The sequence below is a fragment of the Herpailurus yagouaroundi genome, unplaced genomic scaffold (genome assembly GCF_014898765.1).
Source record: "Herpailurus yagouaroundi ecotype Mexico unplaced genomic scaffold, PumYag 28, whole genome shotgun sequence".
Taxonomy (NCBI): Eukaryota; Metazoa; Chordata; class Mammalia; order Carnivora; family Felidae; genus Herpailurus; species Herpailurus yagouaroundi.
In genome coordinates, this window is record NW_024412376.1 from 67,130,636 (window position 1) to 67,142,792 (window position 12,157).

Consider the following 12,157-nt stretch of genomic DNA (forward strand, 5'->3'; position numbering starts at 1 on the left):
GGATTTTTACCTTCCAATACATGCTGTGGTGAAGACATACCCCTGCAGAATTCACCTATAGCTCACTTGTCTAAATAAATATTTTTTTCTAGAAAAGATGGTGCTGAAGAAAAGGCTAGAGAGAATCCTATCTCTACCTCTGAAAGTTCATAGTAATGTAGACAGGGTTCCTCAAGGGCGATTTGGGCTTAAATAAGATTTTGCCTCTGTCTACATTGTTGGAGAGGAAGACATTTTCTCTGCCTTTCCAAGTCCTTCTAGTTGCACTAAGAATCAAAATGATTCATGCCACATAGGCATGAAATTCCAAAGACAGGTAAAATGAAGTATTCTGTTATTCTGACCTTAAGAGAAGGGGTTCGGGGGTTGGGACTTTGAAAGGAAGGAATGAAATTCACAGGAAGATGAAAAAGAGTAAATATTTAGTCAATAAGTATTAACACATACTTAGGACATAGAGAAGAGTTTTAACAGATTTTATTAAATTCCTTCTTGTTTACCACCTCTAGTTCATATTATAATGTAGTTATCTGTGGTGATCAATCTCTTCCTGGAGCTGGTCCTCTGTCTAATTTCTTTTTAGGCAGTTGAAGGGGAGGTAAAGAGCTTTTCCTGAATCTGCTGGGGTTTTATGGCTTTTAACTCAAAATAATCTTCATGCCAAAGTGACCCATCATGGGGATGGCCTGCCCTTGGTCCTTACAACATACCCCATTATAATTTATATGGTAATTTAGGGCAAACCTCACACATATTCAAATCATCATGGTAATGTTGTCATGCTTTATAAAGCTTCTTCAAACTCTCAAGGAAGAAACATAAACTGAAATCCTTGAAGAGGTAAATGAAGCTTTTTCCTCTTGGGGAGAGATGGGAGTGGAGGAAAGTTCATGAAGACTGGTGACAGAAAAGCCAAAGAAAAATAAGTCACCATATAGCAAATCTTCACTATAACTTTAGAAATAAGAAAAATACCACAGCGAGATTCTTTGGAGGCATTTCCTCTTTAAGTGCCTTTTATGTAATTACTTGATTTTTATAGAGAGATTGCCAGATCCTTTCCAGAAATATAAACTGTCACATTTTATAAGGCTGTAAATAATGAAATGCCCCTTCGTGGAAAATACTGCCAGATTAAATTTCAGAAGTCACAAATCTTGTTTTCCAGAACTACTGAGGAAAGGGGAGTGGTTTGTACTAGTTTTGGTAGTAAGAGAGTGGGGAAACTGACTAGTTTTGAAGCAGCTCTCTTGTGTTCTTCTCTTTCTCCTTGCCTCAGGCTGTCTATTGGCTCTATGTGGGAATAACATTACCTACTTCTAAGTATGTTTTGAAATGTATAGTGAAATGTATAGTCTACAAAGCACTAGGAATTCCTCAGAAAAAAGGGGAGTTTTCTATGGCATTAGTATCTTAAGACAATATAGTGTTACTACTCTTAGGTCATTTTAATCTTTAAAACAGTCCTCATTTTTGAAGTATGTTACATGTGCTGGCCCTTTAAATACACACACACACACACACACACACACACACACACACATATAATCAGAATGTCAAAAACAGCCATTCTATTCAGAATTTACCAGAAAAAAAAAGAAATAAAAGAAGTAAAGTATGAAAAAGCTGTGCTGTATGATACCAATTGACCAGAGAGCTCACATTCCAGCTGATTAGTTTTAATATTATATAGGAAGAGCCATTTTTGGAATGACAAACATGATAGATTGTCTGAATGAGTCCAGAGCAACTTTACAAATACAACCAACATGTTATCAGGTCATATTACATTGGCTGTGCTTGTGCTTATGACTAATTTTTAATATAATATGCGGAAAGAATTAGTAAAGAATAATATTAATTTATGTTTGGATCCCAAACTTCTTAGTTTACATGTCAAGTCGATCATATCTTTAGGGAAGCTTTTTTCTAAAGTTTCTAAGTAACAGTTAAAATGTTGCCAATTGGCATGAAATTCTTTTGATGTGTCTGGAAGCTTATATTATGGAAACTAAAATTTAAAAATAGGTAGTAGATAAGATTAGTAATGTAATGTATGTAATATAATTATAATAATGTAATTAATAATATAATGTATATAATAATATATGTCAACATTTGGATTTAGAGTATATCAAATCCAATTTCTTTGGGGTGAAAACTAATTCAAATAATATTTTATAAGGAAAAATGAAAACACTCTTTAAGTTGATTTTCAAGTTATTTTTTATTACTAATACAATTTTGAATTTCAGTATGTAGCTTTCAAATACAGTCTTTTGGGATAAACACAGTTGGAAATATCAATCTAATTAGTAGAAGAACCTAGTCATTTTTAATAGAAAAGTGTGGACAGTGTAGATACTTCTACTTTGAATAGAAATCAAATGTGAAAATCTACTTTCTCTTAAAAAATGAATATTTCTACAGTTCCTCTCTAATTATAATAGCTAAGCCTATTTGATACAATATTTTATCCAAAGTTTCAATTCATTAGTACATATATATGCTTGAGCCCTAACAGGGTGGCCTTTTCCAATGTGAGTGATGGTGCCAGAACATAAAAGAGATAGATATATTCAGAAATAAGTGGACTAGAATCCATGCGTTTTTAAAATTCAAGATACTAGACAAAATCTAAATCATTTTAATAGCAGACACTTCACACACATGCAGTGATGTGGTATTTAAACTCAAGATGGAGAAAAGGTGACAAATTAGTGTCCCTATGACTGACATGCTGTAATATTTTAGGGCATGCTTTTTAATCCATGGTAAAACAGGAACTCTGTCTACCTATGTGATTGCTAGTAGTAGAAAACTGTCTTAACAAATGTGGTATACATTTATAAGCAAGAGCTCTTCTAAAAATGCTGTTTTTATCATATAGATTCAAGGTTTTCTTACTCATAGGAATCAGATCTCAGCGTGGCAGGTCTCCCGTCTCACACATCAGCTTGAATGCAAGCAATCTAACTACTTCTTTTTAAGTAACCTGGAGATAAATACCCACAATACGTTTTGTGATGATTTGACATTGGCACTTTTGCTTTGCAGAATTCTATCTGCAAAGTGTGACTTCTTGAAACATCAGTTTCTAATAAAAATAGGAGATGTTCATTTCTTTGTGAGCGAAGACTGTACAACTTTCCTGCCATGTATTGCTTTTCTCTTGATGTCTACAATAAATTCAGATAGCTTCAAACAAATGATAATTTTGATCTAGCACATGAAAAGAGGGAAATGGCTGTTTTATTATAATAATATTTAAGTTTAAAATATCTGTTTTTTGTTTTGAGTCCAGTGGAAGTTTTAGTGAATAATATAATGTATATTAGTTTCTGGAGTTGGAGTATATTAAATCTTAGGAGTAATGGAAATCACTTCTAGCATTTATAAAAGAAAGCAACAATATAGGATCTGATCCTGTCAGGCAGTGTTTTCTGCTAAATGACCCTTAGATTAAGACAGTGACATCTAGAATGATTCAGCCAAAACAATTAAGTTTGAAGCAAATAAGACTTTAATGTGGGGGATTCCTGAGAATTTGCTGACTAATATACCAGGCATTATTTTGTAGGATGCCATAGAAAGTCTTAGGAGTCTATAATTATATTTTATAGTTTGAGAGAATTAACAGTATATAAATTTAAGAAAATTTAGCACTATAATGTTAGAAAGTATTTATCTTTTCTTTTTAACTAAACAAATTAGTACCTGGTTGGATCCATCAATAAAAGGACTTATAATTTCTTCAAACTTTTAATCTTCTATTTCCAAGATAAGGAATCACTTAATAGACTGGAAATTTTTTTTCTTTTTAAAGTTTTATTCTGTGAAAGACACCATTATAATGATAAGTTCAAGAGCTAAAAGGTCAAACAAAGCAAAATAATCACATTTAAAAATCTAGCAAAGTTTTGAATACTCAAAATGTTTTTTTTTATTTTAAAATCCTCTCGATTCTTGTTTATGATGTCAAATGCTTTGAATTTCCTTGTACCGAATACTTTGTGGGTCTGGCAGTAAGGAGTAGGTGTTTGATTGTCTCATGGTCGTGCTAACAAGGCATGGGTCATGAAATTGACCAAGCAGCTGTTCAGCTTCCTTTGAACATCCTAATGATGGCCTTCTAAAGAAACACTACTTGTTGCATAGGCTCCTGCGGCATGTTTTCTTTAACTAAATAAATGGTCATGACCTACAGTTGCATAATAACAGACACATCCATCTACCACTTCCTTAAATCCATTAATAGTTTTTTTCTTCACATCAACCCTCACTCCATGTAACACGTAGCACAAAACCAGTCTCCCAACAATTCCTTTTGGACCTTTAATTATACATGTAGTGGCACTGATGAGCTAACCCACTCTTAAATTAATCCTATATTTATATAATGAACATCAAAACTGAATAATGTACCAAAGGCCATTCTACCAATGAGAGAATCCCAGAATATCAGGTCTGTGAAAGATATAAGAGATTAAATAATCTGATCTTCCATCTGACAAATGAGGATACCTGAACCCAGAGTCTATTCTGGTCTTGGGCTGCTGGCTTTAAATAGATTAAAAATAAATTCTCTACTCAAGTCTTTCTATTCCCCATACATTACACAATTTTCCTCAAAAGTCCTTCTGAGTTGTATAGTTATCTTACTCTTAAATATTTCTTTCTGAGAACACCCATATTTCAAATCTAAAAAAAATCCAGTTTCATTGGATTTTTGAAAATGTTTCAGAGAACTTCTGAAAATGACATCAAGGAAATCCTTTTTAAAAATAATTATCATTCAATGGCATGCTCTCATTGAAAACTTCTCCAACATTATATTCCTTGCTATTACTGCTAATGACAATTAGTACATCATATTTCATTAATTCCTTCCTGGTCTAAGACACATAGGGGAATATACACAATTTCACTTTCATTGAGCAGTGTTTAGTTGCTTAGACTAATTCCATTAATGGAATAAATGGAATAAAGATTATGAATTAGATATACATGCCAGCACATCAAGGAAGAAAATTAACTTTTTCCTCTAAGAAATTCTCTATCATGAGCAGACTCACGTGTGCAAGGAAGAGATCACTCACATGTGCATACACACACACACACACACACACACACACACACACACATAAACACAAAAAAATGACTTCTGAGAACAAGCCAAGACCAAAAGTGCATCTAAATCTACTGGAAAAGTGAAAAGTCCTACAAAGGAACATTTAAAAACTACTATTACAGATGACACATGATAGCTCTTCTAAGCTTCATGTTTAGCGTCTCCATCCCCTTGGGTGTGGGTTGTAGTTGTAATCAGCTATTGAAAGACAGTAATCTGACCTAGTTTCCATGGACATTATTTCAGAATCATTTCTGGAAGGCTGCCTATAATATGCATATGAGACCTGTGAACCATATTGGGAGTTGGTGGGCATATTATTATCAGGTAAGGATGCAACATTATACTCTTGCCTTGCGAATGAGCCCATACTGGCCTTCTGGGCTTGAGGAACACAGGACAGTCTCTTATTCCAATCATCTGAGGGCCCTGGGAGCACCTTCCTCCGAGCTGCTGAGACCACATTTGCCACAATGGATTCTTGGATGTTTCTGGGCTTAAAGGCATCATCCACTAGACCAAGAGGAGACTTTGCTGCTGCTTCCCAAGGAGTTAGTCTCTTGTTTGCTTTCTCTAGCCCATCAGTTGGTTTGCTAGAGTAGCTATAAGCAGGCTGGTATATCCAAGGAGATGTTGTGGAGATGGTGGGTGGGACTGGTCTTCCAGGAAGAGAAAGGGAGCGTCCAATCTCCTAGAAACAATGAAAATGTTAGTATATCTCATTCATTTTTGTTTGTACTGATTGACTATTATTCCAAAGTAATCTTGGCAACATCATTGAGCACTGTAAAAATCAAATCTCCAAAATGCTTAATCCTAAAGCCAAGACAGGCTGCTTCCGCCTGGTGTATTATTATCTCTGGTCTGGGACTTGGTCTTCACTTAGGACTTCATTGTTGCTCTCCATCTCTAAACTCATAGCTCCAATCACTACCATCTCTCTTAGGCACAACCACAACCCCATGGACTCTGTTATTACTGGGAGCCACCCTTACTTATCTGCCCTCTACATATCCATATCAACACACACAGCCCACCCTTATTCAGGTACAAAATAAACAAAACATATTGCCTACCCCAGAAACAGGCCATGAACTACTGGGCATTTTACTTTTCCCAAGTGACTTTCAATCTGTTATCTTACTTTGGTCCACCACCAAATACAGGAAAAACAAAAACAAAAACAAAATCCCAAGAGCTACTTAGTTGTATTTAACATTGCTGATCTAATGGAGTGGATGGTCTTTTTCTTTTCAAAATCTATTTATACAGTGCTGATCATTATGTGTATCTTTATTACCTATGCATGGGAGATTGCCCATATCTCAAAGAAACATTCTTGCCACTTATTTCATTTGCATTTTGCTTCCTTTTATGCATATTATTTCTTTGAGAGTTTGTGTCCCTGCAACATCCCCTTGTGTATGTTAAATATTTGGTTTGTCAGTATGAAGAAATATAATTTATAGGAAACTCTTGTATTCTCTCTTCTTTTGCCTCTTCTGTATTTCTAGGAACCCTGAAGACTAGTTATCTACTTGACTTCCTCACACATTTCCTTCTGCATGAAACCTCTTAGACAAACTTCTGGCAAAAAGTGGCAAATGTACACCTAGGGGAAATGAGTCAACGTTGAAAGTATTATATAACATTGTGTGTTTCTGGAACAAAAAGCACTGCCATGCTTAAAAATGCATCCAGATTTCATAAATGGTTTCAACAGCTTTTCTTTCTTAACCAGTTCTTAAATTTTAAGTGAACACCAACATCTGGATTTGACAAACTGTCTTAGATTCAAATGGTTTGCTTTTTTTTCCCCATTAGACACACAAAGAAGGTAGATGGTTCATTCTTAGCTTGCATATCAAGAATAAGGAGGTTAATATAATGAATCTGGCCTCTCTCTTTTTTACCATTAAAATTTCAGTAATAATGGTTGAATCCTAACAAAAACTTGTTTTCATTAATCTCTTTATCCTAATCTAGATCTAATAATAGTTCTCTGGAGTATATAATCAGGGAGGGGGAACAAAGCCATTTTTTAGTCACCATCTTGGATTTGATTTTCATTTCACATTATTTATGCATTGGTTTCATTCATTTAACAAAAATTTTGTTGAACACCTAATATTTTCCAGGCACATTCATCTATGAGTCTGGAAATACCAAGATGATTTAAATGGAGTCCTTGCCCTCAGGAAACATACAACAAAGTACTGTTTTTAGCTTTGCCGTGGCAAGGTAGTCAATCATGGAAGGTCACTTTAGAGAAGAGACTCTTTACCTATCTTGACAGGATCAATAGGGAATTTTCTAAACTGTGAGAAGTATTACCATTCAATATGATAGAGAAATATTTAGCTCTGGTCTCTCATGGTATATGTCTATGTTTCCCTTTTGTCCTTACTAATAGAAGAAAGAGAACACATTGGTCTATAGAGTCTGTGAAGTTTTCAAATTCCAGTGATACCTGCTTTTTGTGATCTTTGATCAGATATAACACCTCATGGACCTGTTTTAGTCAAGTCTTTAAAACAATAGAGACTTGAAAGGATGTTAATAAAAGGATCTAAGACTCTATAGAAATATAGGAGGTGATTCTGAATATACATATAGGTGACTAACATCACTGGCTAATGAGTACAAAAGGAAATAATTATCAATATATGTGAAATAATTATGTACAAATGGACACATACATTTCAGTGATAGGACATCCAAAACACTGGATGAAAGTGAAAAGTTTATTGTCCATTTTTTCTCTCACCTTCTTACCTTGAAGATCTTCAGAAGAATGGAAACTTAACAGAAATCAGTTCAAAAACATTGTTGAATGATATTCTAATAACAAAGAGATCAGAGATTTTGTTTTTCAGCTAAGGCATAAATGTTCATCAGTTGAACATGTGAGCAAAAAGTAGAACTCTGAGGTATGATACTGAAAGAGTTAAGTCAGGTCTTTCTGAGGAAAAATTTTAAGTAGCATTGAAATTAAAAAAAAAAAAATCTCCTGTAGAAGACACATATGCCAAATATAGTGAAGGTCCTGAAGGAAGAGTACAATTACCTCAATGAGAAAAATGACTACTGCTTTTCTACATATTCCTCAGACTACAAACATGCCTTCATAGTCCTTTAAGCCAACAATAGCACATAACTCACAAATTGTCACGGAGACACAGAGGTGGCATAAATAGTTCTTTAGGTACATTGTTGTTTCTCTTTGTGCCTAAAATATTGCAGTCCTCTAGTCCCTGCCTGCATGCAAACCCCTAATTTTAACATATTTCCCCAAAGCAATTTTCACATCTTGTTCCTTGGTACAATTTCCTCCTGCTCTCTGTCCCAAGGCTCATGCTGTTCTCTGCTTGCCTGGCTAAAGGAAGCCATATGATATACCCTGAGCCAGAAATGACCAAAGGGACCTGAAAATAACAGAGGTGTTTCTTCTATTCTGGAGTTTGAATGTCTGATGGTAGAATCCTAGCATAACATGGGTTAGATCCTTGGTTGTTGTTTCCACCATGGGTTGTATTATTATCTGAAGAACTTAAAATTTTTGATATGCAAGCACTTAACAGTACCTAATATGTTCCATGAGCATTATGTCTGCTGTATCACCAAACGGCTTCTTTGTTTTTGTCTCCTGCCACCCCCCCCTTTTTTTTTTAATTAAAGACGTTTTTCCACTGTCACTAGGTGAAAATTTAGCAGGCACTGTGGCGTTCTGCTTTCTTTTAGGAATAGTCCTGTGGTCGCGTTAGGTTACCCAAACTAGTTTATTTCAAAATAGAATATTCCATCCCTTGCAGTAACAAACTCCAATCTCAATTTCGAGTTAAATCTCTTCCTGTTTCAGGAAGATCTCTTTCCTTCAGGGAAGGCTTTGTGGTTGGCTTCTCCATGCTTTTTTCCCTCTCCTCCCCCAGCTTACTAACTGGGACTTCTTGCTCCCTGGGCTTAGAGTACAAGGATGGAAAAGAGAAAAAGAGCAGAAGAGAAATTTTACTTGATTTGATAACATCATGACCTGGCTTTCCACTCTCAGAGCCAGGTAGGTCCAGATGAGGAAACTTTCATGGGATCTTTGAAAATTCCTATCAGTGGGGACATTTTGCTTGTAGTCCTCAATTCATGCCAACTCATCCCTATGTTAGCTGATAACTTGTGACTCATTCTGCATCCCCTAGGAAGCTGACACTACAAGGGTCCATTTGAAGAGGACCCAAGACAACCCTGTCCAGCTTTCCTTCACTCCTGGCCTGCTGTGGTCCATGGGGGATCACACATCATTTGCCTTTGGAGGTATAGCAGCAGATTTCCTGGTTCTTTGCCAAAACAAATTTTCAGTTCATCCCTCACCTTCCAGATTTCTTGGGTGGGTGTCAGACCCCAATCCACTCTGTCCTCCTGTCTGTCCTCATGCAGGTATCTCATCTCAACCTCTGTAAGAAGCCACTATGAAATTCTTCTCTCAAAGGGGTGGAGACCCCTTCACCTCCACCTACTCCAAACATATACCCTGTGGTTTATGGCAGCCAGAATTCTTCCTCATGAAATCTTCTCTCCTTGCCATACTCTGATCCCTTATAATAACCTAGACCTGACTGGGTGGTTCCAGAACTGTGGGAGTGGCTTCCTGTCGTGTTCTTTGTAGAGTTTATAGTTTAGTCTCAAATCAGACTTTAGAGTGCAGCATCTCTGTATATGAGGGCCTTGGGGGAACTTTTGCTTTAATATCCTATTATATCACATTATCATTTTCAATAGACCACAAAAGTCCTTCTCTCATTTTCTTTTAAAAATGAAATTTAGGCTAAAAATAGAATGAAAAAATTTTTCTAATTAATTCCAAGAAATTCAAATAGTCTTATGAGTTGAAACCTTGCTCTCAGACCTTGCTCTGGAGCAGGGGACTCACTTGTTTTCATGGCATCTTGCTCAATCCTTAGGCTTTAACTGTTGAGAACTTCCTCCTTATAGTGAAACAAATTTTGCCTCCCATAACTTTACCCCAGTGATCTTAAAAGCGTAAAATACAAATGCTTCTACTCCTATACAGTCTTTTCTTCACATATTTCCAGTTGCTTCCACCCTCTTTGGACCCCTTCACTATCCTGTAGCCATCTCTCATTTTCAAACTAAGGAGAAATAACATCTATGGTGGTCATTCTCTCAAGTGTTTGCATCCTTCTTCCTCCTGTTAGGTAAGGTGAATTCAGATATAATATCTTTATCTTCTTAAGTAGATTTAGATACATAAACACAAACACCAAAGGCAAACCAATGAAGACATCATTCAAACTGACTGAGGGGCCCTGTCATCTGGCAGATGGCACTGTGGACATTGCATGTAGAACATTCAAACTGTGTTTATTTAGAATAGTATGTCCTTTAAGTGTCCAACACATGAAAGAACATGCTAATCTTTAGCCAGCCCAATATAATGCATGCAGCAAAAACTGCAGATACCCACTGAATTCAAGAATCACCTGGTGTTATATATTCCCACCAAAGGCTAAACACAAAGGAGGCATTTTCCTACCTCTGCCTTTAATAGTAGCCAATATTAACAGCTCACACTCTGTGTCAATAGGTGGCTACTAACTGACTTACATAGAATATTTCATATAATCCTCAAAACAACCCCATGAAGTAGGAGCTATTATTATCCCTAGTTTCAGGGACAAGGACAAGGACTTAAAGAAGGTAAGTAACTTCCCCAAGGGTAGAAAGCTAGTACATGTTGGAGTGGGGAAGTTGGACACACAGTTTCATTCCAGAGATCTTAATCGAATGTTAGACTATACTTGCAATGAAATTGTTTTGAGAAAACTTCTTTTTTTATAAAAATGCAAATCCAAGCAAGCTAAATGAAATGAAATCTTAGAAATTTTGGAAAGAATTATTTAAATTGTGATTGGGTTTGGATGAATTAATGCTGCCATCTTCCATTTGTCACAAGAACAAGCAAGTGCCAGGGTACAGGGAATACATCACACTTAGACACATTCCCTTTATGTGAAAGTGAGACACACAAGGGGCTCTACACTCAAGTCACCTACAAAGCTCAGAGTTGCTGAGGGCCGTTCTTAGTGTAACATAACTAACTTCTCATGTCAATTAAATGTTGATTTATCCACATAAAGCAGTTAATGAAGCAGTTTAGTTAGCTTCCTTATCAAACTGTCTAGTGATCAATTTAGCTGGCAGGAAACATTTAACATTTAAAAGAGAAATATAGGGGTGTCTGGGTGGCTCAGTTGGTTAAGTGTCCAACTTCAGCTCAGGTCATGATCTCACAGTTCATGGGTTCAAGCCCTACATCAGGCTCTGTGCTGGAGCCTGCTTTGGATTCTGTGTGTCTCTCTCTCTGCCCCTTCCCCTCTCTGCTCCCACTCTGTCTCTCTCTCTCAAAAATAAATAAACATGGGGCGCCTGGGTGCCTCAGTTGGTTAAGCGTCCGACTTCAGCTCAGGTCACGATCTTGCGGTCTGTGAGTTCGAGCCCTGCGTCGGGCTCTGGGCTGATGGCTCAGAGCCTGGAGCCTGCTTCCGATTCTGTGTCTCCCTCTATCTCTGACCCTCCCCCGTTCATGCTCTGTCTCTCTCTGTCTCAAAAATAAATTTAAAAAAATTAAAATAAATAAATAAACATGAAAAATTTTTTAAATAAATAAAAAAGAAGTGTAGTCTGAGGTTTACTTAGGACAATGAAGTGAATTTCAAACCAATGCAACTGAATTATTTTGCCCTAGAAGCCAAAGAAGTTTAATATGATATATTTTGAAGTTCAAATTATTTCATACCATAAACCCTGAAAGCCAAAAAATTCTCTTGACTGAATTCCTGCTTAAATATTCATAGCGAAAGTGTCTCCAACTGACAAATGTTATTTCAACTCCTTCAACAACTTTCTTAAACACATGATCAGTAAATATTCACCACAAACATATCCTTTATCATAAGCAAATGCCAACAGAGGCAAACAGAAATAAATGACAGTTCATTTGCCTTTTAAATCATT

The 12,157-nt window shown here is 36.2% G+C and overlaps 1 protein-coding gene across 3 annotated transcripts in view; it reads right to left on the reverse strand.

Moving 5' to 3' along the window:
* Window positions 1-12,157, reverse strand: part of SYNPO2 (synaptopodin 2) — a 204,536-nt gene that overhangs the window by 23,911 nt on the left and 168,468 nt on the right. The window contains exon 5 of one of the 3 annotated variants that reach the window (XM_040474990.1): window positions 5,259-5,822. In XM_040474990.1, coding sequence (XP_040330924.1) covers window positions 5,286-5,822 — 537 coding nt within the window. In that variant the 3' untranslated portion in view covers window positions 5,259-5,285. Of the gene's footprint in view, window positions 1-2,208; window positions 5,823-12,157 lie in introns of those variants that run through there. The other 2 variants (XM_040474984.1, XM_040474991.1) reach the window with 2 other exon arrangements.